At 43.3% G+C, this 27353-nt stretch overlaps 1 protein-coding gene across 1 annotated transcript in view; it reads right to left on the minus strand.

Moving 5' to 3' along the window:
• The window catches only part of PDZD2 (PDZ domain containing 2), a gene marked incomplete at both ends in the record, with an annotated part of 133474 nt that extends 113759 nt beyond the window's left edge, over window positions 1–19715 (minus strand). The window contains one exon of the mRNA XM_084305802.1: window positions 19237–19715. Within this exon, the coding sequence (XP_084161928.1) occupies window positions 19237–19715 (479 nt within the window). The remainder of the gene's footprint in view (window positions 1–19236) is intronic.
• Between the last annotated feature and the right edge of the window lie 7638 nt (window positions 19716–27353).

Below are 27353 nucleotides of genomic sequence, written 5' to 3' on the forward strand. Positions count from 1 at the left end.
CACCTTCAAGAGCTGGAAGCATGGGAAACATTTGCTCTTTACAAGAGACATTTCCATTCTCCCAATACTGCTGTGTCCTGGGCACCAGATGTCTGCCACCTCTGTTCACAACACACAGATAAAGTCAATTATACAGTACATATCCTCAAGATCCAAGACATTTGTGGATCTGATGGGTAGCAAAATGAACACTCAGATTTAAATGAAATCCCTTTGAGAACACAATAAGCATCTACATCCAAGACCACATACAACCAGAACAAAAATATGATGTTCCATTTTTTCCTAAAATAAAACAACAAATTTCAGAACTCTGCCAGAAACCACAAAAATGACACAAAAGAGGGTTAAAACTGAATAGGAGTCCAGCAAGCCAAGGACTGCAAAGGCCACGTTCTGCTCCCAGCTATGCCAGTGTAAATACAAAAATCACTTCCGTGACCTCTGTGTGCATCTCCCCACGCTTTGCTAGGTCGATTTGGTATGTTCAGGCGTCGAGCTCCCTAAGTCTCTGCAAACAGCACCTTCAAAAAGTTCCATTTCTGCACGACGCACTATTACACTACGTGACAAATACCACAGAGAAAATCTTTCCCTTACCATTTCGTCTGCACACAAGAACAGCAAAAGCCCTTTTAAACAAACAAACAAAAAAACAAACAAAAAAAAGTGTTTAAGATAGTATAGGGGTTTAATAGCTCTAACACACTACTGAGCATAAACGGCTCTGGAGATCTGAATGCAGCCAGGATCCCCAGAGCCCCCTAGGGCTTCTCTAGGACTTCCACCCTCATCCCTTCCTGCTGGCTGCAAGTTCATGGGGTCTTCAGAGAAATGCCAGTGACCAAAAAAATCCCAGACAGCTCCAGGTTTGGTTGAAAACACCATAGGGCTTAATCGTTTGTGGGTTTCTTATATGCAAATTGCAGACAGGCCCTTGCAAGAGCTATACTAGAATTATTTGTAAACACTCACTTATTCCTCCCACCATACAAATAGTAGGAAATGAGGTATTTTTGAGTCATTTCATGGGGGGTGGTTCTCAAGTCTTGTCCCTGCATGCCAGGAAGTTCTTCAGTTGTGCTCCTTAGTTACAGGGGCTATAACCAGAGATGTTTTTTCCTATTATAGAAGGACTGGTTTCTCAGGCAAAATATGAAAAGGAAATCATATGAAACGGTATTGATAGCTGTTGGGAAGTGTAACAGCTCAGTGTATGAATACATTCATTCATCTACATTTATTATTTTTATAGCACTCAAAATACTGTCAGTAATTTCTAAGGAAAATACAGATACACTGTACTTGTCCCAGAGAGCTTACACTGTAACTTGCTATGTTATGGCTAATTGATATTGAAAATAAGAAACCTTGATAGCCTTCAAAACAGAAATTTTAAGAAAAAAATCTCTCTACTGGGCTGGTTTTTTAGGTTGCTTAGAGGTTTCCTTGGAGGGTGATGTGGGACTGACCGCATTCATAATGCACTCTCTCTGCTCCCCACGAGCTCTCTTCTGGAATACGTCTTCCAAATACACCCCATTAACCAGAGGCTGAGCCCCATGGGCAGAGAGCCATTTGCGAACCCTTTACAGTGTTTGGTGAGCAGCCCTGTTGGAACTGATTTTATGCACTTCCAGTTTATTTACAGCCTGACTATTTTCAAAATCAATTGTATACATGAAAAAATCCCCACTTTAACAGTATGTTCCATGGAACTCCAAACTGTGATGTAATGTATCTACATTTTACTGCTCTGAACTCATTTTTATTTACTTTTTTATGTACTCATAGAATTTATTTAGAGGTTGCTACAAATCTACAGGAGATCAAGCCTTCTCACTCAGGCAGTTCCCTAATTCAGGTATCTACTTTATAACAGAATAATACTATATCAATTAGTGCAGAACACTGTAGGGTGTTGTGTTTAGTATACTATATTTTACTGCAAAATACAAAGCAGAAACTAAAAAATGGAGAGCAGAAAACAGCAAGACTTACTAGTACTGTTGAAATAAAAGAGAGAGTAATAACCTAGAAATCACACAGTTAAAGCAATTTGCCTATCTGCTACATTTAACACCAGCCACAGTTACTAAATCGAAAAAATCATTGAGCTGTCTTTCACCTCTCAACCCTTATTTACTGTTTGTGTTTCTCTCAGTAGTGTCCTCTATTTAATTTTCATTTCTGTTCACCTAATACATTCACTTGTTTACAGTGCACAGACCAGGTTTGGACTCTACACAGCAACATGTATTTGATCAAAAAAATCTGTTATCACTGCATTTTTTTTTCCAGGATGGAAACACTTATCCAAGCTTGTTTTTAGAAATGATAACTTGAGGGCCAAATTTAGAATTGGATTACCCTTTCAAAATAAAGAAAAGGGAAAACCCAGGTTTTACTCTCCCTTGAATTCAAAGACAACTCCCGGCAAGATCTCAATTCACTGCACAGAGCCAGACATTTTCACCCAGATAATCTTTCAGGCATCAAAAGAAAAATACTTCACAAAGATATAATATCTTAAATTATGTACTCGCCCTTAGATCTCAATTTAAATTCCATTCTTTTCCCTCCCTAAGGTGATGCCAGTTTGCTCTTAACCTTTCTCCCACATTACGCAACTAAGACAAACTTTTCTTGCAGGGTCAGAGACTGCTCTGATTTTTCCTTACCCTGTTTGGTCCAAAGGTTACCATTTCACAAAGCATCCTAAGGACATTTTCACTCCCAAGAAATATTTTGACAACAAGATTATTTATAACTCTGCGAAGCTCTGCTGAGTGTAAAATGTGACACGGGGTGCTCAGCAGCCTTGGGGAACGCAGCGTTCAGAGGGGTTTGTTTTCTTTGCACCAGAACAGCAATCCGAACCTTTCAGCAGCAAGGCTCTGTGTGCACAGTACGCGATGTACATCTCATTAGACACCTCAAGGGTCACCAGATAGGTGAAAAATGTACTTGAAACCTGCCAGCCGCTAACTAGAGGCAGCAAGGTGCTGCCTGGGGTTGGGTGGGCTCTGTGCACCTCAAAGAATCATAAAGGTTGGAAAAGCCCTCCAAGATCACCTGGTCCAACCATCCACCTGCCACCAATGTCACCCACTAAACCATGTTCCTAAGCACCACGTCCAACCTTTCCTTGAACATCCCCAGGGACAGGGACTCCACCACCTCCCTGGGCAACCTGTTCCAATGCCTGACTGCTCTTTCTGAGAGGAAATGTCTCCTCCTACCACCTCTGCCTCTTATTAAGCTTTCCACATGTGAACCGACCACAGATTTGGCCATACATAACCGCCCCATGGTGATGCTTCAGGCAATCTTGTCCAGCATGGTGCCCCCAGGGGCTCTCCCTGACTTCCTCCATCTGCAGCACTGGAAGTGACTTAACCAGGACAAGAAATGGGACCACTCATGAGCCTGTAATACATCCCAGAAAAAGCATGAGGGAGATAAACTGAAAGATGGTCCAGAAGAATGGAAGGCTGGTGCCAGTTCCCAGCCCCAGCCATGAGCAAGACTGCATGCGGATGCTGGGACAGGGAAGCACGTCCAGGTCTTCTGCTGGTGAAGGCTGCCAGGAGCACACAGACACTGAAACACACCACCACAGGGAGATGCATTTGCAAAGCAGCTGAGGGAGCATTTTACCCCTCTGCAAACACCTGGCACGATGCTTAAGCACTCCTTTTCCTGCCAGCACCCCAGCCAGTGGGGTTTTTGTAGCAGGAAGGGTTACAGAAGCTCTTGCTCAGAAGCTAACTCCTTCTTAGCAAATACACATCCGTATCACACAGATATGTATGTGCCTGCGCACGAGGATTTCCTATCAAAGCAACATTTTTCTCTTCTCTTTAACTAGAAAAACAATGTAGGTTACAGCAGAGGCTGCCCCCTCCAGCAACTCGCACTCCACCCTGGAGGCATTTTATACTACTCTCCCCCGTGTCCTAACCCGGGACCGCAGAGACTGTTCCAAACGTGGCTTTCATTTTATGCTAGAATAGCTTCCATTAATGCGATAAGCTCCGTACCTTATGATATTCAAAGCAGAAGCCTAGATCTTGTTTGCTTTTTAAACATCACCAGCCACCACACATTTTATCTTTGCACACTTCCCAGTGCATGTCCAAATGTGCCATCCGCCCGCCACTTATTAATGATTCAAGAGCCTTCCTTAAAACATACATGAGATTTAGGAAGGACTTTGTTCCAGGAGTCTTCTGACCATTCTGTGCAGGCAGAGAGAATACTTTTTATTTCATAGACTGGATTTAATCTGCAGAAACATACTGCATCTGTTTCCAAATATTCTTTCTAAAGCCAGTTATGACAAGCAGTGCCAGAATGTGCTCATTTCTCTTTAAGGAGGAAACCTAATTTGGATTTCTTGATCCAGATCATCTTAACACCCAGGCTCAGTTTTGCTTGCTAAAGCTATATACAGCCTCCAAGTAATATCAACTTAATCTGCAAGGCTTCTTGCTTGGGCTGGATGAGTCCAGCGTGCCTTTGTTAGAGGCTCCCACCGTGTGTTGGCAGCATCTGCTGCTGATGGCAGATCTCAGGCATGGTGCTCATGGCACTCACGGCCAGGATCTACTCTGAATTTTGGATCTGGTTTGGATTTTTCCCTAGGATATCCTTGTATCTCATTGGATCAGAGATTTATGTCTGGTCCATCACTTCATGTTAAAATTTTGGAGCTGCGGCTGTTTCTTATGGACCAGTTTGTGGCACCTTACTGCATTTGACGACACTTACTACAGGTCCAATTCTCCTTTTACATGGTAAACATAAACTAAGGGTCTCCTCTTTAGTTAAACAAATTACTCTGGCATAATACACATATGGAAGTCAGGAACCACTCCTATATCGTCTAAGATTCGGGATTCACCTCCCTCACCCTCAATCATTACAAAAAAGGTATGTTTTTGTTTTGTTTTTTTCTTAAGGGCTAAATAACAATTTGCCTTTTGATTGTACCCAGAGAGAAGGGCTATTACAAACAACAAATGATCTTCCTCAGCTTCAGGCTTTAATCTGGTAAAGTCCTAAACCCTCCTGGGAGTCAGGAAGGGATTTTGCCATCAGTTAAAAGAAAGAAAAAGAAACAGGCCTCAGTACTTATACAGGACCGTTTTGATCAATTGGCACGCTCTAAAGGTTAAAAGTCCCACTATGCAGCTGACCTGGGGAAAAATGAGAGCAATGGTAAGTTTAAAATTTAAATATTCAATCAGACCAAGGAAGCCATTTCTCCAGGACACAACTTTTAGGCTACTTTGATGAATGCTGCAGTAAGAGCAGGTGACTGAGATCAAAACCTTCAGCCTTTATACCATGCTCACTTTTTTTTTCTCTCACGTTCTGCATAAACTCAGTCCTCAGAAGAGGTGCCTAGCAAGTCCATAGGAAGAAATCACTGAACACCAAGAAGTGCAGCACACACCAGTTTTCTGTGTCCATGCCTGACATCCCCACAACACACCATGGACTCACTGACTGCAAAACTGACCATGACACAAGGGGGACTGGTGTGAAGTGGGTGTGAAAGAGGGGATGCTGGTGGGCTGGGGCATTCCCAGTGCTAGCAGTTCCCACTACACAAACAAGCAGCCATAAGATACATTACATGGTTATATTTAATCCTATTTTTCTTTTTCTCACATGCTTATCTTGATACTGACGCTGCTTCCTCCTCAGCTCAGTTACTTCCCAAGGAGCCTGTTTAAACTTGTGAGGAAGTTCTTACCAAATAATATTCACATTGAACAGGAAACCATTTCGTCACATTTTCCTGAAGTCCTAATGGCCTCCTTTTTCCCCTATAAACCCACATCCCACATATGAAGCCATCCTGCAAGGATTTTGCACTGTTTTGGCTCTAAAAGATAACCCGGTGAGTGTAGAATATGCTAAGTTTTATGTAACTACGTGACCTCTTGTCAGGGAGCGTTTGCGCCAAACACAAAGCTGGCAGCTCCGTCAGGCTTGGCTTTGGACCTTCTCACTTCACAGCAAACCTCAAAGTTCGTATCTGGAAATCAAACCTCAGCTGCATGTTGGCTGGAACACCACGACAAAAACAAGGTTTTTTTTTTTCTCAAAGCCTGCACTCGGCTCAGAAGAGGATGGTGTTCTGGCTTCCAGGCCTTGGAAAAACAGAGTTCAGTTTTTCCATTCTGTCACTATTCTAGCGAAACCCTGCAGGTAAATAAGTCTCACTTGTTTACACTGACGCCTCTTGGAGACACTGGGGAAGACTGAATAATGGCTGAATTCATAACCAGTCAGGTATCTCATAAGGTAGGACTTATTTGTATTGCTCAAATGTACATCTGCAGAAACAGGTATTTCAAAGAATTTTACTTACTTTATAACCCTCCAACGGATGGGCAGGTACCTGCGAGGAAACGTTCCACAGTAAGACTGAGCATTTAATAAAGTGCTTTTCCCCCAGAGAGCTCCAGCACCTGCACAAAGCAAGATGCTGTCATCGCCACCCTGCCACCAGTGCCGTGACTTGATTGCAGCAGGGAGAGAGGGCTTGACCAGGACCCAGCATTTCTTCAATCCACACGTGCTATCCATTAGGCCATAAGACCTTGACAGGGGTTTGATACATAGCTTTAAGTCATATGTGGTTTAGGCAAGCATAAATTACAAGTAAATGATTTAAAGTAGAAACATCCAGGAGAGAAATGGAACGTAAAGCAGGCAATGAGCACAGGCTCACCGCAGAAAGCAACACGACCTGCAAGGAAGTAGCAAATGCCACTAACATATGAAGGGGACAGAACTTCATGTGGAATTTGAGTTAGTTATTTACACTGGGTACGTGGTGGATTCTTACACCAGCTTTTGACTCGGTATATGACAAGGCATAAAATCTCCTTTAGATTTTTCTAATCTAAAGGAGATCCTGACTTAGCTTCACCAAGAGTAGCGCAATTCCTCAAATGCAGTACATGGCCAGTGGTCCCAAGTGTGCTGCTGTTGAAGATAATATAAAAAGGGAGAATATGCCTCTTCATATTCTTTGAAACTATTAATGGCACTATCATTAAATGAGAGAATATCCTCAAGGCTGGAAAATCCTCAGGGAGATAAGTATGGGAGCTGACACCTGGACGTGGGATTAGTTTCCTTGGTTATTAGAGCTGGCTGAACTGTTTTAACAGACGTAGATATCTAATTTAATTACATATTAGACAAAACACTTTTGATTACTATTCAGCCAGCCAGAATTAATGAATTTCTGAGTCCTCTTTTCATCATAAAATGTTTCTACCCTCTAGTCTTTTTATCTCTTTTGTTTTCCAAGCTATTCTGAAATCCACCTCTCTCAAGACAGATGTTTACTGCTGTACTAACTTGCATGACTTTTTTTATGATGATGCCCCTTAAACTCATTTCCACAGTGCATGATTTGATTCTTGGGTCACCAGGGAAAGCATCTGAGTCACAAAATAATTCTAATAAAGCACTAAGATTCTGACTTTCTCATACACTGTTTAAAACAGGCCATTTAAAAGCAGAGCCTTGCAGTAAACCCTTGTTGACTTTGAATTCCACACACCAGCCATTAGCTTCTGATCCATTTGGCATTTGTACACTTCTTTAACCATTATTTTTTTCTTTTGCCACAGCATAACAGATGAATTATTGAAATCTGATTTATTTTAACCCTGTAGTTCATCCTGATTAAATTGGCTAGTTTACTAAACAATTTTCTGCTCTGCTGTATATATCCTCTTACTTTCTGAATGCAGGCAATGATCTAAGAGCAGATCATACAGGAGACAGTATTTTGTATTCCTGGGTCATATACAGAGTAGCAGGAGGAAGTTTGGAAAGCAGACTTTCTCAATTTCCATGGAGGCCAACTGGAAGCAATTCCACTGAAGCCCACAGCAGTACCTTACTGTCAGTGATTGTTTTTCTGTGCAATAAAGCCCCTCTTTAGACCATTCTGCAGTGAGCAAGACAGGAAAAGATGAAGTTATGAACCGTGGTCAATTTGCTCAGTACCTGCAGCCATGTAAGGCTGATATTTTCAGGGCTACACACATACAGATATCCGAGCTCAGAGCAAGCCAATCTCCCAGCACACCCACAGCCCCAAACATAGCTCCTTCAATCTGAAGGTAAAGAATAATCCCCCGAGATTAAGCATTAAACTGTCAGATTCAGACAGTCAGCAAGATGCAAACTTGAGCCCTGCACCAAGGTGCCAATGAATATGTGGTCCAAACCCAAAGCATCCAATTCACATGGCATGAGAAATTAAACCAGAAATAATTTGTTGCTGCTAATGTCTCTAAAAAAATTAGGCTTCTATCCTTCCCTTTTCCCAGCAACACAAATTTTACAAAAGTGTTATGATATTTCTGATAAAACAGGGTTAAAACCACGTGAAAGGCTTGCCTTGCCAGCCGCAGTAATTAAAAAAGTCATTCTCACCTATTCAATTTGTAAAGTCAATGGAAGAGTAGTGTCTTCAAGACACTTAGAACTCCTGTACTCGAAAGCAGAGGGCAAATCTTGATTTGCTACCTAAAGACTACTGGCTTTGAAGCCAATGAAACACTTGCTCTTTTTTATTCACAGGCCCTTGTTTTCAAATAGAGCACTTTGGGGAATAAATGTTTCACTTGAATTAATTCCTCTTCCTGTTTGGGAAAAAAAAAAAAAAAAAAAAAAAAAAGGTTTTTTCATTTAGAGAACTTTGCAACTGCAGATTGCCAGTTACTTTTTTGGAATAGGTCTTTGACAAAGAATGTCAAACCACAAATTCAGTAAACATATGGGATTTACAAGTTAATCCAATAAGGCCATTATGCTGATGCTCCAGAGGACTAGTCACCATCAGGAGGGGAAAGGACTCTAATTCTAAAAGGATTTCCGTAAAGCCATTTTCAAGTTGGGAAGTCAAGAGCAAATTTCCCTTTTAGTAGCGTTGGTTTGGGAGAGGGGGTTAAGATGGCAATAGAGAGACAACAGAAAAGATGTTTGTGCCCATGAAAGCATGTTTCAAATTACATATCTGAGCTTTAAGAACAGCCTTTATCCACGTTTGCCATTTTTTATACAACAGTGACTGAAAATCAGAGGCAATATCCCTTAAGATCACCTTTTAAGGGCCAGAGTGGCACTCATACTAATTTTAGCAGCTGTTTCTACAGGGACAGTTAACTCAAAGATTGGTCAGTTAATAACATCCATCAAACAAGTAATATAATTAATGAATTTGGGAAGTATAATGAATGGGGGAAGTAAGTAGCAACACGAACCCCTTCTGTTCCCTAGGTTGTATGAAACACTTTGAATTGGTATATACATTTATCCTCTGCATCAACTGCCTCTATCCTACCAACCGTTATTCTCTGTTCCAACTACCAATGTAAACTACAGCAACTGGTAGCTTCGCAGTCAAAGGACTGGATCATAATCTCTTTTATAAGAGTTTAAATAAGGAGCAGCTGCCAAGAGTCATTGAAGCTGCACAGATATAAGAGAAGAGTCAGGTCTTCATGAGCAACTCCCTCTCTGCATTTCGGCATAGACAAATCTGCCAAAAATGCAAACGTATTTCTGCGCTGCTTAAACAGATCAGCTACTGAACTGAACAAGCCCAAGAAACAATAACAGACATTATATTGCATATATACAAAGCCTAAAAAGCACACAGAGAAACACTTTTCACTGCTGTCTTGTGAATTCTTAGATAGGGCAGGCTAAATCCCTGGTTGACATAACCCCAAAATTGCTTAAAATATTTATATGACATTGCCCTCTAGAGGAAATTGAGAATAATCTGTGTTCTAGCAGCACTTTTCTACAGGTGAAAATATAAAGCACAGTTTTCAACAGAACAATTAGTGTGTAAGAAACCATCCTCTGTGAGAACTTCACACCCTGGTTTCTCCCTGTTTGCTTTCAGTGTTTTCTACATGGAATTCCCCAGACTCATTGCTCATATTCCTCATCTAGACTCAGTGTTCGGATGGCATCACAAAGTTTACAGGTGACAAAACATCTCTGTTTGTCCCTGCACTACCAGAACAAAAAAACTCAGGCTATAAAAAATCTACAACACTTACTAATTCTTCAGCTATCATGGCTCAAGGAGCAGCAGGTCGATGTATATGAGGATGAGAAGCAGGACATCACCAACATTTGTTTCATCAAATAGCTGCTCTGCTGGCCTGAACCCAATTCAATGACCAAGTAACAGACCAGGAAAGCAGTCAAAATAGCTTCTCTATTTAGCAACTCTTACTTTTTCTTTTATTTTTATTTTTTTTTTTTGACCATTCAGTTACCTCTGATGCCTGCTAAGGAGAAGTCAAAAAACAGACTCTGCCACCACCATCATTTTAAGCAATATAAGAGAGTTTTAGCCATCGGCAGAAATTTCCTTTGGTCAGATTTCAACAACTCTGTTGCATTTTGAAAAAGCTTGAACCCTGATTTCTGATAAATGCTCTTACTCAGGAGACATCAGTCTGGCTGTGCTTCCTGTGTCTTGGGTGCTTGAGGGTGAAATTTGCTGCTAACAATCACATTTGCCCTACTCTTGTCCTGCCTCAGTAGGTACAAGTTGATCTTCCTGAGCTGCCCCAAACCTTGTCACAGCATAAACACTCCCTGATGTGCTTGCCAAGTTATCTTTTTATTGGTATTCTTCTGTTAAAACCTATTTCCCTTTGGAGGCCCAGATGATCTTGCTGAGCATCATACATTTTGCCCAGAAAAAGCTGCAAGAACGGTGATGCTAAAGAGCCCACAACTGATAGCCCTTCCCATATTAGCCTAAATCTGATAGAAAAGAGACGGAAAACCAAGTTTCAGGAGTATGTAATACTGCTCCTAGCCCAGGGGCAAGCATCACATCAGATAGGAAGAGCAATGAATTTTCCATAGGAAAAAAAATGAAGAAAAAAAAAAAAAGCATGGTCCAAAGCCATTCACAGAAGTGGTGGTCTCTGGTGTTACATGCGAGCCTCTGCTGTTCACACCTGCATTTCTTATACTCGTCCTCTCACTTGTGCCCATAGATGGCAGGTTCCCCCTGACGAGCAAACATCAAGCACAGCCTCTGCCTGTGGAACCGTCTCCTGCTCATCACCCTTCAACCCTCACCGCTCCTGTCCTTCCCAAGGCAGTGACAGGGGATAAGCAGGCTTTTGAGCTGCCACCACAGTTAATGCTTGTAGCTCTGGGGGGTCACGGCTCAGTCCCAGTGCACCTGGCAGCATCACAACCATCACACCAGCCGTGCACCCACAGCTACACAAGGTACAATTGCATCCTGCTTGCAGAGCAGCCTCAAAAGTCTTCTGAGAATGTGAGGGCTGCTCTGCTCAGCCTGATGTTGTAAGACATTTCCATGTAGGCCTTTCTAGGATTCACGGCATGTCAGTCAGTAGGGGTGGAGAAGGACAACCAGCCCTGTACCTCACTGCTACCTGCTAACCTGGCTCCAGTCACCTCCTCCTCCTCCTCCAACAGCTTAGAGCTCCTGGCTCAAGGACATCATCCTTCAGCACACAGCTGCTTCTTGTGAAACTCTGGACTTCCACGAAATGAAGAGCAGTCCACATTTACGGATTAGAAGAGACACTGTGAATGACTGCACATTGCATATTGGCGTGTAAGGGCAGAAGCATTATAGAAAGAGCAAGAATAATGGACACAACACATTCCTTGCTCATGTTTTTGTACATCTATCTTTTTAATTATTGATGGCTGAAACACCGTGCTGTGCTGGCAGATGCACTGCTGGAGAGGCTGTAAATTTATCCTTCTGTGGCTGAAGGCCTCACCTGCTCCTTGCCTGGACAGCGGAAAAAAGTTACCCTGTTTTGTGCATTACAGCAGATTGTCAATTAGTAAGTTCTGCTGCACCCTGACTGTGCTTCCCGATGACCTTAGAGCATGGGATGCTTGCAGCGTGCATGGCTGGAAATCCTACTCAGGATGGAAAAGGGCTCTTGCTGGCATTTTGGTGTCAGGGATAAATGACAAGGCACGAGGCTGAATTCACCAACCCAGACTATTCCCACAGCAGATCACTGGGGAAGGCAGAGCTCCCTCCCAAAGCGTGGGCTTGTGCTCTGTAATTAGACCATGGTCAGAACATCAAATTAAATGGAGATGCACAACCCCACACTTGGCAACAAGGTATAGCTTTCTATGCAGAGGTTTCATAGCTCAATGGAACAAAACAAAAACACCAAATTAAAAAAAGTTCCAGACAACCCACTCTGTAATCTCTGAAGCTTTTACACCTCCTAAGGCAACACCACCAACCTCTGTATGAGTCTTTTCAAGCCTGATGCAATCCCTCTGAAAGGAAAATGCGCAGAGCTGGGGCTGGGGAGCATTTGCTGCAGACAACCCTGGGGATTTGCCGAATAAGTCACGTATTCCCCCTGGATCACACTTTCTACAGAGAGAGGAGATCTCTGTTGTTTGGCAGCAACAGTGTGTAGGAAGCAATGACAAGCACATCACCCCCAAAATTTTGGAACAAACATGCAAGCACACGTAGGAAATCAGGTGTTTAAATTCGTGGGAGTCTCTCTGACGTATTTATGGTTGTCGGCTAAAATGAAGCTGAGGGAAAAAGTAAATATGATGCAAAGACAAGGAGGAAGAGGGGTTTGGGAAGCCTGACGAGGAGGCAGTTGTAGTGGTGGGATGCTGCAAATTCCCATTGCTACCAGGGAACAGGCCATGCCCCTGCAGAGGCTGGACACAGAGTAGGGAGGTTGAGAGGGAAGGCAGGACCAGAGGGTGCAGAGGGAAACCCACGCTCAGATTAATACAGCAAAGACGACAAACAAGCTAAATGATCTCTGCCGAGTCTGGGGATTAGTGACCTTCTGGTTAAGTCTTTTGCTCTTGAGAGAGGATTTGGGATAAAGCTCATTTCTTCAGAGCAATTTATTTCTCAGCACGTGTGGCTAAGTCTGCTCGTACCTTTCCTGAAGACATGAAGGAAGGGAAGAAAAACATCTCTTTCATAGTTTCTTAGACCTGTTATATTTTAGGGGCAGGTGATGGAATTTAATATTCAGTATGAGAGCAAAATACAGCAGCCATGCTGCAGAGGTGGCTCCACACTTCAGCATTCAAGATGAAATGACAGACTTTCACAGGCATCCTCTCATTTCGCACAGGCTGAGCTCACATTCACCATCTCCCTGCTCACAGAGGCTCAACTGGAGGAGAAACCTCCCAGCCAAGACCCCTACATGCTGCTGATTTTCCATCCCCAGGACTCAGAAGCTCCATATAGCTTGGAGGACACATCAGCCTGTGCTGCCCATCCGTGCCCCTGATAATGAGCCACAGGTCCCAGCCTCTGCGCCCCAATCCATCACTTTGCAGCAGGAAGATTGTTAATGTGATAAAAATAAAAAATAGAGGCAACAAATTCAACTCCACAATTGACTGGGGGCATTTTTTAGGTCAGTTGTAAGAAATCTGTTCCCTGAGATTGTATTTGGAGGCTGTGCTCTCCAGGACCACTGTGTTTGTTTTTCTCTGTGTAGTCGGTGCTGTTAATATTTTAACAAGGAGCTCCCACAGAAATGTTTGCCCCTTGGCCAAGGGCAAAGGGCCAGGATACATTTCCATTTGTTTTCCTATTAAAACAAAAATATTTTCTTATGAACATAACCAAGAGAAGGCCCTACTAACACCAGGCAAAACAGCTGCTTACACTGAGCAGTGCTTTGTGTTGGCAGCACTTTTGCTTTGGGAAGGAGGTGAGGAAACAAAGCAAAACAGAGCAATCGATCTGTACAACCTGACATGCCCAGGAGGTAGGAGGGTAGTAAGAGAAAGCTTTCTGCGATGGCCAGGGATAGTTTTCTTGGGGTAATTTCTCCTTGAGAAAATGGATGCATGAAGGAGACTGCTTTGCCGAGCAGCAGGTCAATCCACAATAACTTCCCAGGAAACAAGAGTCTATCACAGGCACAGAAACCTGAAAACCTTCCCTTCCTTCATCCTGCATGCTTTCATGTGCCCTAATGCCCTACTCTACCAAAGAATGGATTTATTGCCAAAAATTAAGCTGAGGGCCCCAGCTGGTGAGCTGAGGACGCACAGCCCAAGGCATGGTTTGTCACACCACAAATCAACTGAGGATCAACTGAGGAGAAAATCACTACGGTCTGCAGGGCATCATGTAAAAGTAACCCTCGCTCACCATCCTCACAGCCTACCATCCCCACATGCCAGTCAGAGCACCTGGAAGTGTTGTGAGCACCCCACCAAGTAACATGGTGCTGCAAAACCCTGCAGGTGCCCCAGAGACAAGCATGGCCACCAAAGTGGCTACAGAGAGCAAAGGCACACTCCTGTAGCAGTAGTATCTCACCATGACAGGGCAGGAAGCTGGCTCCATTGAAAATGCAAAATTGGAGCATTGCACTTTGATATCAAAGAGTGGCTACACTCGGGGAGTTTTTTGTCCAGACAAGGAAACCTTTCTATTGTGGGGATAGAAGCAAAGCAGGTTATGATATTAAAAACAAAACAAAACAAAACAAAACAAAACAAAAAAAAAAAAAAAAAAAAACAAACAAAAAAAAAAAAAAACAAAAAAAAAAACATTCAGTTCAAACTTCTGGGGAAAGGAGAGCTCAATAAAAAGTACATTGAACCATCTGCTTTCAAACCACAGTGTCAAACTCTTGAGCAGCTCTAACCAGATGCAGTAAAAATACCCATTCTCCATTCCCATCCCCTCTGCTAATGTACCACACTGCATCTCCTCACAGCCAGAGCTCCCAGCACCCTCCTGAAGATTGCTGTTCAGAGCAGAATTGACCCTGAATACAGCCAGGGACTGCATACTGCACTTCCAGCACCAGCAAGGACTGTTTCAATACGGAGCCAAAGGTTTCATCCAAGTGTGCACATGGCCCGGCACGGTTATTGACTGCCGCAGGCAAGCTGCACAAACTGCTTTGCATATTTTGACACCTGTAATTTGGCTAGAAGTTCAGTATCATGCTCTGTGATCAGCTGCTAACACTTGCAGAAAAGCAGGACGGTGTTCAGGAGATCCATATATTATGCAACTAAGAATAGCACTGACCTGTTAGGAGGACCAAGGCATTACCTCCACACTCACAGCTGTCCTGGAGCATGTACATGTAGTTGTGGCGTGCAGAAGCAGCAAGCACTCAGGAAAGACCTTGTCTCTTCTGAAAGTCCCTAATTTAGGTAAAGTCAAAGCTTTGCCTTCAGTACAGACACTTTAAAGCTCATTCTCCATTGCATGTCTGGTTTTTGAAGATCTTTCTCAGCATCTTCAAAGATTAACTGATTTTCCCTGACATTCGGCATGCCGTATCTCATGCTGGGGAGGAGGCCTAGCAAGTCCCTCAGGAGAACTGGCTGAGGAGGAGAGACTAAGAAAAGGCCATGCAAAGGTACGGCTGTCAAAACATTTCTCTGTTCATTTTTTGGAAGCTACTCCAGCCTGTGGATTAAAAAGAAAGCAGCCAGCTCTCTGACCGTGTTTCCACACATGGCAATGTTTGGCCATTTCTGGAGCTGGGGAACATGATATTGTGAAGCAGTGGTTGGGTTTCCTCAATGACAAAATGATAATAGTATCTCATGTTTATACCACACTGTCATCACTTGAAATGTATCTTACTTTGCTTTCTTCAACAACAGTTTAAATTTGGAAATCTATTCAGCAGTGATTTTAAAGATTAGATGTACGTAGTAGCTGTGTCCAACATTGCAGCAATGCTTGATGAAAGTCGTAATCAAATATTTCAAACTGAATGATATTCATGACAAAATAATTCTTTTGCAATCCTCCCAGGACTTGCTCAATGAAGCCTCATTCACTCATGCTCAAGAAAAGGAAGGATTCATCTGTCATCTGGAGGAATACTAACAGCCTCCCTCCAGTGAATGCGTAATAGCCCAAAATGAGAGGAGTAGTTTCAAAATACATAGGAAGTTGTTGTCTGGGGAAAAATAACCCATGTGTTTTGGAGACACAGTTATATAGACAGAAGATAAATAAATATGCAGAGTTTTGACTAACCTTTATTCAGTACTTCAATACAGCTCATTTCCCTGCAATTGTATTTGATAGACACACAATTTGCTAACTCTGAAGAGAGCAATCATTTTCCCTCAGTCACTAACATCACCAAAAACGCCACCACCTACATCATTCCTCTCTAATATAATAATACGCTGTTAAGCAAAGACCTTTGATGATTACATTACTGCATAGTGTTTCCCTAAGTGAAAAGAAACAAAAAAGAAACAAGCTCAGCAATAATCAACCTGTTTCTACTGTTTTCATGGCAATCAGGTGGAGTTTGAATAAACAGGTTTTTTTTAAGAAGTCAAACTGGATTCAGCTTCCCTAGCAGGGAGTGACAGATGAGTGGCACCCTCCAATTTGTGCTCTTGTGCTCTTACTGCTCTTGTGCATAGTGCCTGACCCTGTCACTGCTTTGGGAGCTGAGGACCTGTAGGCACAGGACCTGCCCCAGGCAGTGCACAAAGAGCCTTCCACAAGGAATAATTTGTGCACAGCAATTGCAAAAGATGGGCTAGTTGAGGTGCAAAGCTATTACTGATTGCGGAAGAAAAAAAAAAGAAATGGATAGTTTAATTCTAAAGTTCAAGTTGCTTGAATATATAAAAAAAAAAAAAAAAAAAAAAAAAACATATCTGGGGGGATTTTTTTAAGGCAATCTGTCTGCAGCTGCCCAATCTGTTGCAGCCCCAGCCATCTGTCCCTGCATCCTCTAGAGACTGACTGCCTCCACAGGAGGGCCTGCAGAAAGGACCACGCACCTTTACCTGTCCTCTCCCGCTGTCCAGCACATTGACTTAGCCCCTTGGCACATGGCAGGAGGGAGCTGGAGATAACCTGAAGCCCAAGTACATGCTCACATTTCTGCCAACCCCACTCACATTGCTGCTCAATCCCAAGGAAAGAGGCAGAGTCATGAGACCCTCTGCTCAGTGCTCAGGGTCCCCAAGTACGTGCCAAATTCCCACCTGCTATGGAGGTAAATCAGCAGATTTCTTAAAATACCAGTGCCTACCACAACACATTCACCAGGCAAGATGGGGCTCCCTTGGCACAATTGGTGGGCAAGCAATAAATCAGAGCTTTCGTTTGGCCAATCTAGCCCAGTGTTTTGGGAGCTACAGCACTCACAGCCCTTCATATCGACCTTGAAGAGTTTCTCAAGCAGCCAGAGAGTGATTGGGTAGACAGAAATTGAGCCAGGACTACCAGGTATCTCCATTCAGTGTGCTGTCCAGCTCTGACAACTTAAAGAACCACATGGAAAAGCCTCTCCTTCTGCCACCATAGAAGCAATACAGAAATACTCTAGGATAGCTGCTGCTTTGAAGCAGGTTTCCCAAAGGGCAAACTGATGTTGACTTTCAGCCTATTATAAACCTATGCAAAATTGTCTCTGCTTTGAGCACCCCAAAAAAGAAACCTACCAAAGGACACCCAAAGCATCCTGGAGCAGATCAGAACAAGGTGGTATGCAGGGTTGGGACTACCAGGCAGGTCCCAAAGAAGTAAAACCAAACGCCACATCGAGAGCATCCTCAAGGTCCCAAATTGTCATCCGTCAACAGCACCTTTCTCCAATCGCAGTTAACAGTAAGTTAGGCAAGAATGCTTTGGATGCTGAAAACAAATCAGGTTTTGAGTAAGACATGTCCTAAATTTTGGCCTAAATTGGATGTAGAGGACTCTAAAGCAGTATCTTAAGAAGAATGACACTGAGCCCATACCATCAAAAAGTAGGAACTCTGCCTTTGTAACGGCAAAAAAAAAGATATCTCAACTAGGGTAAATGGAGCACATGGTTCTCATTAGCAACAGCCACAGCTTGCTGGTCTAATAACAGAGCTTTCAGAAAGGAACAAACCCAAAATGAAGCCTTCGGGGATAGGATAATAAGAACTGATATCTAAACACTTTGGACTCCATTGGGTATTATCTTTCTTTTTGCATTAACAACAAGATAACATTATTGCTGGCCTCTGAAACCGATTCCTTTGGATTTTAGGAAGAGACATCTGGCAAAGGGAAAGCAGCACACTAACCTCTTTTTGCCACTAAACCTCTCAAATATGGGGGTGCAAGTGATCATCTGGCTTGCAGTCACAGTGCTAACAAACACTCATTGAATTACAGGCTTGACCTTAACAGAGGACTATTATCACACCTGCAAAGCCACAGCCAGGTTCACCTTCCCAGCATTCACAGATGGAGGAGTGACTGCTTTTGTTCTGCCACATGGCAGGTTCAGGAGCAATGGTCACCCTAAACCGCAGCTGCAGACCCACTCACAGGGCCAGAGGATGTTCACTGCCTATTGGGAGCAAAGGCTGTGCATTTTGCAGAATTATAACTTGCAAACATTACCAAGACCATCATGGTTTGCAAGCCTGATGACTGAAGCATCAAATAAATAACCAATGAGCATGTCTACCAGCCCACAACGAGCAAAGCTGGGCCATAACAGATTTTACAGCATGCAGCAATTGAAAGAAAAAAAGAAAGAATAATCTGTATCATTGTGAGAACCTTCAATTTTGATTTGAACTCTTGAAGGTTGCAGGTTTTCTGGGACAAGAAACAGCAAAAGAGAGCAAATGAAATAAAATCAAACGGAATTTATTAAAATGAAGTTATTTCAATCTGGTAAACATAAAAATGTCTTGCTTTGAAAAAGTCTCAGGCAACATTCAGCTGTCAAATAGCTTTCCTCAATTCAAATGATTCAAGAAAAATAAGATGCACCAGCAAAAAAACAGATTCCAGTGCTGCTGAGTGTGTATTCATTCTTAGTTAAAAAAAAAAAAAAAAAAAAAAAAAAAAAAAAAGGCTTATCCAAACCCAGGAAGAATCCTGCCTTAGTGGAGACCCTCTGATGCTTACAATGCACTATTTTGTTGACACAATGACCCCTCAAACATTTCCAGTGGATGTGCAAGTAGCAGATGTAGGCTAGTTATTGATTTGCTTTTGTTACTTAATTTCTGTGGATTCCTAAGAAGGAAACCACAGCTCTCACAGAGGCTGGAAAGCAAAGGTCAAAACCTCTGCTCTCAGACTCAAGTCAGCACCAGCCGTGACTTGCATCACATGTTGCAAGAGCCACACACCAGGGACTGCTCTTCCACCCTTACCTTGCACCGGTGACGTCCACGCCGACCATCAACTGCCCATTCAGAGAGAGGATCTCGTCCTTCAGGCGCAGCCTCCCACACTTCCCAGCCGGGCTGTTTTTCTTCAAGTCCGTCACCCAGATGCACCCAACATCAAGCACGGGCCCCTTATTCCCCTTTCTCTTCTTCCCTCCCCGCCGCTTCTCTCCATAGTCCCCCAGGGCAGGGATGTTCCCAAAGCTCAAACCCAGAACCTCAGTTTTCCGCATCTCCTGGGCCAGGTAGACAGTGCAGATCTCCATATCCGAAGCCACGCTGTCCGTCGCCTGCAGTTTGCTCTCGTCCACCGAGAAGTTGAGCTGGATGTACTCGCTCAGCTTTTGGACCGCCGCACGGCACAGCCTCTGCTCGGCCCCCTCGGCCCCCTCCCGCCGGCTGTTCTGCAGCCACTGCCACAGCAGGGGGAGGAAGACCCCCGCGTTGTCCTGCGTGATGGGCATCGCCGTCCCCGGGCATCCCCTCATCGGCTCCCCAGACTGCAGCTCAGCTGCCCACCACGGCCCCCTGGGCCTCCTGGGGCCATGCTAGAGCAGGGGTGGATGCCCAAAGCAAGCCCCATGTAATCTCGCAGGGACAGTTTTGGGGTTCTCTTTGACGACAAGAACAAGGCAGGAGGTTTCGTGTGGCCACGCCACTGCTTGCCCCACAGAGGGGTCAGCGGATGAAGCACTGGGGAGCTTCTATCTTTCTACACCTTGCTGTCGGGGTCTCTACTCCACCAGGAACAACATCTCCTTTCCACCACAGTCATCGCAGCAGCTTGTCCTGCAAGGGGAAACAGCATGGTTAGGAGTGCCAAAAATGTTGCAGGTATCCACCAGCCCCAGCCCATAATCCCGCCTTGGACAGGACCCCAAAGCCACGCTTGCACAGCCAAAGCCGCTCTCCTTCTGTGATTTACCACTTGAGGGCACCAACTGCTCTTCTCAGCAAGGGAATAAAAGGTCACCATTAGCTCCTGACCTCCCCAGCAAGACAGAGAATTAACAGTCCTACAGAAAGTCCAAGAAAATCTGCTTTGCCGGGGTGCACGGCCTGACACGGGTCTCACCATCACTGGTTGATGCTGAAGAACAGGCAACAGGGTCTTTCTCTTACTGGTGTGCAGCTAGTAACCCTGCTAGTAACTACACCTACCCCACAAACAAAGCATCTAAGGGACATGGCTGCCCATTTCCCCAGCACAAGAAGAGCTATGTGGGTGAATTACCCTGTTTTCTACATGGGTCAGAGAGAAAGAGACATGCAAGCAGCCAGCAGGCAGCCAGAGCTGGAGGTTAGCGCACAAGAGGGTGAGAAAGGTTTTTATCTAGGATTATTAGGATCTATGAAATAAGGAAAAACCCTGACATGAGTCAAGTCTGGCTGACCAGTTTCTTTCAGGAGTGGTTCTCTAGCAGCATATGCTGCTCAGCAAACTGTACTCCAGACAGGTAGAAGAAAGCAACAGCTTCGAGCCAGCAGTCTGCAGGCCTTGCAGGTGGAAGATGCTGCTGCCTCATGAGGTGGATGCAGGGCTTGAATCAGGCAGAAGAGCCTGTAGCAACAGTCCACATCTCCACGAGCACAAGTCTTTATAAGAAAGACTCTTACAAGATGCTGCAGTCCAAAAGCTGGATCCAAAGCGTTGCTGAAACACTGCCAAGGCATGCCCACCTCTCTGACCATACAGCACCACCATACAGTGACCCAAAGATGCTCAAGCAGGAATAGGGACAGTGACAGGGATGACACATCAGGGCCATGCATGATGCTCCTAAGAGGGCCCATCAGCCACAGGGTGAGGTTACAAAAACATCTGAGCAAGGATAGATGCTACCTCGGGAAGGCGGAACAGTCCCACTGCTTAGTTACAGGGACTTCTGAGTTAGGCTCAGGGTAGGACACAGGAAGGGACAAAAAAACAGAGGAAAGGATAAAGACAGAAAGAGCCTGGGCATAGTTCTAAACAGCAGGGGTGATAATGCAGCTGCAGATAGACCAGGAAACACAGTTAAGCACTCTGAATATCTTAGACACCTAATGCAATATTGGTGAATATATTACTTATATTACTATAGAACTTAGACCTTCACTAAAATCTCAGACTAAAGTGGGCACAATAAATCCCCCAACCTAAGGAGGCTGAATGGGTCAGGCGACCAGATAACAACTGACTCGATGGTAATGGGAGAGTACAAGCATGAGATATCTGCCAGGAAAGTAATGCAGCAGAACACAGAGCGTCCTGGTGCCTTAGGAGCAGCATCCTCACATAACTGATAGGTCAAGTAATCAGCGGGGAAGTGCCTCCAGAGAAGGATGTGTTGGGGGTAAAAAGATGGAAGGAAACTCATGTAGAAGTGACTGTGAAATGATGAAATCTGCCATACGCAAGGGATTGCAAACAGCAAAATAGAAATGCCGGGCTTCTGTACATTAGGAAAAAAAAAAAAAAAGAAAAAAAAAAGAAAAAAAAAAAAAGAAGAGAGAGAGAGAAAGCTAGGCAAAATTCATGCAGTAAAGTTTAAAGGAAAAGAAATCAAGGTGAGCTGTAGTTTCTCGAAGAAACAATATTTCATGCTCTAAAGGCACAGGCACAATAACATTTCAATGCAAAAGAAGGATCAGAAGACTTGGCAGCATCATGAGCTCTATGTTTACCTCAAAGACAAGAAGAAAGAACACTAAAAGGTTACTGAGCAGGAATTTAAAAAATAGTACGAACACAGGCAGAAATATTAGGAACATCAGGGCACAAAAATGAAATGAAACTTGCAAAAGATTAAAAAAAAAAAAAAATATTACCCTTTTTATATATATGAATACCAAGAAGGCAGTCTGAAAAAAGTGTTGCTCAGATAGAAGGAAAGTTATTGAAAAGTGACACCAAAAGAGGCAATGTTGTTTTGATTTTTGCTTTAGTCCTTGTTAAAATCGCCTGCTATGCACAGGGGATTAGTACAGCTAGCACTATGAAACATTATCACAACAAAGGTACACTGTCCTCTTCTCTCCCTGTTCCAGCATGAGATCAGTCCCCTGCCCAAGTCAGATATTTCCAGCCCAAGAGGGTGGGCCAAGCCCTACAGAACCAGCTGAAGCAATCTCAGATACCTCCCTTCTGGCTGCCTGTGACAGCTCAGACAGGTAAGGTGCCAAAAGTTAGGAAAAATGAAAGTGCAGTGCCTGTCTTCAAGGGCAGAAAGAGAAACAGCAAAACAATGCTGTATCAGTCAGTCTAGCTTCAATTCTCCAAGAAACTCTGAAACAAACAAAAAAAAAACAGTTTGCATGTTCATAGAAGATAACAAAAATGTAAGCACCAGCAGATATAGAAGAGACATGAAAAAAAAAAAAAAAAAAAAACAAAACATATCAAACCAAATTAATTTCTTTTCATAATAGAGGAGTTGTTAGATGTCATTTATCTGAGCTTTAATATAGCTTTTGACACTGTCTCAAACAACTTTCTCATAAATAAACTACAGAAACATGATTAAATGAGACTACTATAAAGCCATGCCCAGGGAGTAGTTATTAATGGTATGCTGTGAAAACAGAAGGACACCATGAGCAGAGCTCTGCAGGATCTATATAGTCTCGTTCTGCTCAGCATATTCATTACTGACCTGGACGATAAAAGACAGTACACTTATTAAATCTGCAGATTACACAAGGCTGGGAGTGACTGCAGACACATTGGAGAACAGTATTAGAATCCAAAATGATCTTGGCAAAAATTAAAAAAGAAAGGTTCTCTAAAAATTGGGATAAAGTTCAGCAAGAACAAGTGCAAAGTACTATAAAGGGAAAGCCATACACAGAGTTGGCTAGGCAGAAAATCTTTGGGAAGAGTTGCAGGGTTTATAGTGAATCATACATGTCAGCACAGTCTGGTTGCTGTGGCAAAAAAAAAAAAAAAAAAAAAAAAAAAAAAAAATCACTGTCATGGGATTTGCCGAAAGGGATGAAGCCTGTCAGGCTGTGATGCACCTCTGCAGCCTCACACAGGGCTGGGAAGGTCGCAGCAGCAAACTGACCAGTTGGAGTGGAGTGATGATCAGTCTAGAAAATGTGACTTACTAAGAAACACAAGAAATTAGGACCAGGTAGGCTAAAAAGCAAAAATCGTCTCAGGTGGAGTGTGAGAACACAAGTTAAAACTCTTCAGAAGCCTAAAAATGCCCCAAAATTACAGGTGGGAAAAAGCAGCCTATTCCCCCTGCCCAGACAGAGTAACAGGTATGAATTACTTCACGGTAGGTTTAGGTTAGTGGTTGGGTAACACTGATAAAGAATGCTGAGGCACAAGAGGATGTTGTCTTGGGTGAATGGAGTCTCCTGGTCTCTGCGGTGGGTTACACAAATAGCTGAGAAGAGCTAAGGTTGGAGTCAGTCCTGTCTCGGGCTGTGGGACAAACTAGATCTCTCTATTTCAGTCCCTCCTACATTTTTCCTTTCAGCATCATTTTCTGTCTTAACAAGAATAGTGTGAGAGCTAATAAAATGGGTAACATCCAGTGCCTTATAACAACACCCTTATGACTGCTTCAGTGGCAAACGTTGGCATGGCCTCCAGTAACCACAGGGTTCAAAACCATTCAAACTCCAGAAGTGATCAGACCAGCTCACACAATTAAGCCCTTTTTGGCCTAATAATTTAAGGAGTTTTCTTCTTGGCTGTCTAATTTTGACACTGGTGACATGTTATGGGCTGCTCTTTGTAAACTGTCCCCAGATTTAAGGCACTGCCCCAGTGCCTAATGAATTGGGGACCCCCTGAAAGTGTCTCAGTTTTAGCTCCAGTCTCCCAAACCCTTGTGCGTTGGCCAAAGGCACAACTTGACACTGACTCAGTTTTGGTGCTGCAGTCAGACGAGGAGCATGGGGCATTCAGGGGCATCTGCACCCCACATAAGGCTCATCCATCATTCATTTAGCGGCATTGCTGGAGGACTCTCCCCACATGCTCCTCCTGAGACAGGATGATGAAAACAAGGGCGCAGTCCAGGTCCCCAGAGGCAGGCAGCCTTCAAAACACCATTCCTCCACCCCGCTGCGGGATGCCCGTCTACGCCCCTGAGCTCACTGCAGAGCCATGGCAGACACGATAATCATGTAGGTAATTACACGGCACTTTCAAGGGATTTCATCTTCTCAAACAAAACCTTCTGGCTCTGGAAAAAAGACTCTGACAGGCATAGATAGGAAACACTCCTTCCAGATGAAATAGGCTGTGCAGGGAGGCCTCAGGGAGCCCCGTGCTCTGCGAATTCAGGCTCAGTGTCTGAGCTGAACACCTCTCTGCTGGCGAGGACAGAAGCTCCAGTGCTGATATAAGAGAAAAATAGAAAGGTGGCAAATTGTTCTTCAAAGGAAAAAATAGATCTGCCTGATGAAAACGGCCAACTCAAAACTAAGATGAAATTGATTTTTGCTCGACTTTTGCAGAAATTGAGTCAAGACACATGTGAGAAAATTTACTGGAGTTACCACCACCTTGCTTGCTCTCTGTGGGTGACAGACCTGCCTCACACATAGTATACAATCTAAATATAAAAGACTGCCTTCATGCCCACTGTGGCATTTACACTTACATGGAGTAAATGAGGCCAGTGCTGGGACAAACAGCCCTGTGGGGACACAACTCCCTGCACTGCCCAGAAGCCCCTGTTCCTGGGGACAACTCTCCACTGGAGAGATCTTGTCCTTACTGCTCTGACTCCTTCTGGGTCTACTGATTGCCACTCTCTGGTCAATGATTTAATCTCACAACCTACCTGCCTCTTCCCAAAGACGTGCCACCACCACCCAGCAAGCAGAGGAGCCTGGTCCCTCCCTCATAAGGAACCTGCTGGACATCATCAAATCCAGTCCCTGGCTATCACCCCTCTCTCACCCTCTATCCAATAAAGCTCATCCAATTTTAACTTCAAGTAATGAGGTTTTACACCTCTGTTATTTTGCTGGAAAAATGTCCTACCACACCATATAGTTGGAAATGATGTGTAATTTAACTTAAATCTATTCATAATCAGTTTATACCCACAGACATAGGTTATACAGCTCTCTGCTCTTCTCTGTGTTTATCAGCTCTTCTCACCTTCATCCCTGGAGCATTTACAGCCTGAAAAATCAGCCTTTACCTACCATCCTTCCACCCACATAAGATGTGCTCCCAAGGGCTCAAATACCACCCACATAAATGAACTGGATATCTTGTTCTTCATTTCCCAGAGAAAGGTTTTAGTTATGACTCTGGAACTAACAACCCTTCTTCTTAATCTCCAGCTTTTTGGTTCAAGACACTGAGTTAAACACAGGAGACAGAAGAGAAGAGTGGTTCCTTTTTTCAGTCTTTCTTAAGGAAGGGTCAACCTAAATCATTGGTTATAGAAGAATATGAATACTTTCTTGAAATTAGTTGAGGCTGGAATTGTCAAAAAGCATATATGGATATTCAGAGCAAAACAACTTTTTTTTTTCCTTTCAACAAACTGAGCTGTTTCTTCCTACATCAGCCTCCTCAAAGGAGTAATATAAAGTATCTGCAATAATCACTTTCTTGTAGGGGGGAAGGAAATAAAGAGGGTCATTAAAATGTCCCATTACCAATTTTTAAAAGGTGATTTGTGCAAATGGCCAACACACAATCCTCCAGGATAACCCCTCAGGCATTTCTAGCTGAGCCTAAACTTCCAGAAAAACATACATACAGTTATTCTAAAAATTCCTTTTATCCCCTGAGTGATATAACTTTATAATTGCTTAAAAGGTTATGTTTGAAAGATAGTGTTAGTCTTTCATATACAGATAAAGGCATTGTACTTGTTTTCTCAAAGTCATCTGTGCATTCCTGTACCAGAGAAATAAGTTCACCACCAGCAAAAGACATTAATTCGCTATTTTTTATTCAAGCATAGCTTTCATTTCTTTTACTTTTTAATTAGCAACTAATAGAAAAAAGAAAAAAAAAAAAAGGAAAAAAAAAAAGTAACAGCGGGGAAAAATCACCTAGGAACTGAATAGAGACTTTTCACTACAAGATGTGCCATTGCTGAAAGACAGTTTTACTGTAACTGTCCTTCACTGACAAAACTGAATCTCTTTTATTCTGGATTACACAGTGGCACAAATCAGATACAGGCACACGGTTATGTTTCTGCTGAATTTGCCAGAGTGCACAGTTACAGGTCAGCTCTATGGTATCCATAGGAATACTACTGATATTTGACCTGGCATAAAAATTTATATCTTACACTGGCAGGCTTTAGGAGTTCTTGAGCAAATTTGAATTGACAGTGAGTTTTATAGCAGTCAGCATATTGTATCTCATGGCCTCAATGCTTTGAATCCAGCTGTAGGAGCCCTAAAGCTGGATTTATAGCACAGTCAAACCACAGCCTTGCGTTTGACCTCAACACCAGTAACCAACAGGAACACAGGGACATGACAATTGGGATGTCTGTTCCCTAACATCAGCTGAATTCCCATCTGGGTTCATCTCCTCAGGCTCCCTTTCTGGCCAATAAAGAGAAACGGACACTGTCAGGAAATGGTTATCTGACCTGTTATGGATACTTACTTTCAGACAAGATGCATGATCTCTTTCAGGTGCACTTTCTACTCCACTGCCTAAAAAAAATGTGTGACTAAATCAAATAGAGGTATCTGAATATGATGTGATGAATCCCACTCTGTGACATGTCGCTAACCAGTCAAGCTGGACACAGAAAAATGGTATAGCATAGCTAAATAAATGCAGTGGCAAACTTTCTATCAACTTTTGCAGAAAGGTTCCCCGCATTGCCTTCTTCACTGTTCTGATTTTCAAGTATTTGACTAAATCAAAAATCAAAAGACTTGTGCAAACATCTAGACTACCTAAATCAACCCTAGTAATTGCTGGGATGTTTATAGTATCAGCCCAAGCAAGCCCTGAGAACAAAGAACAGTTCACAAAGAGGACACCGACATAGGCAAGAGCAGAAATGCAAAACTCATGCAGGAAATGCTGCACAGCAAAAGGGGCCCAAAAAAGTTAGGTAAAAAACACGCCTTATACTTGTATTTGTTTTGGAAACCGCACCACCAGT

The sequence above is a fragment of the Netta rufina genome, assembly GCF_964035555.1.
Source record: "Netta rufina genome assembly, chromosome: Z".
NCBI lineage: Eukaryota > Metazoa > Chordata > Aves > Anseriformes > Anatidae > Netta > Netta rufina.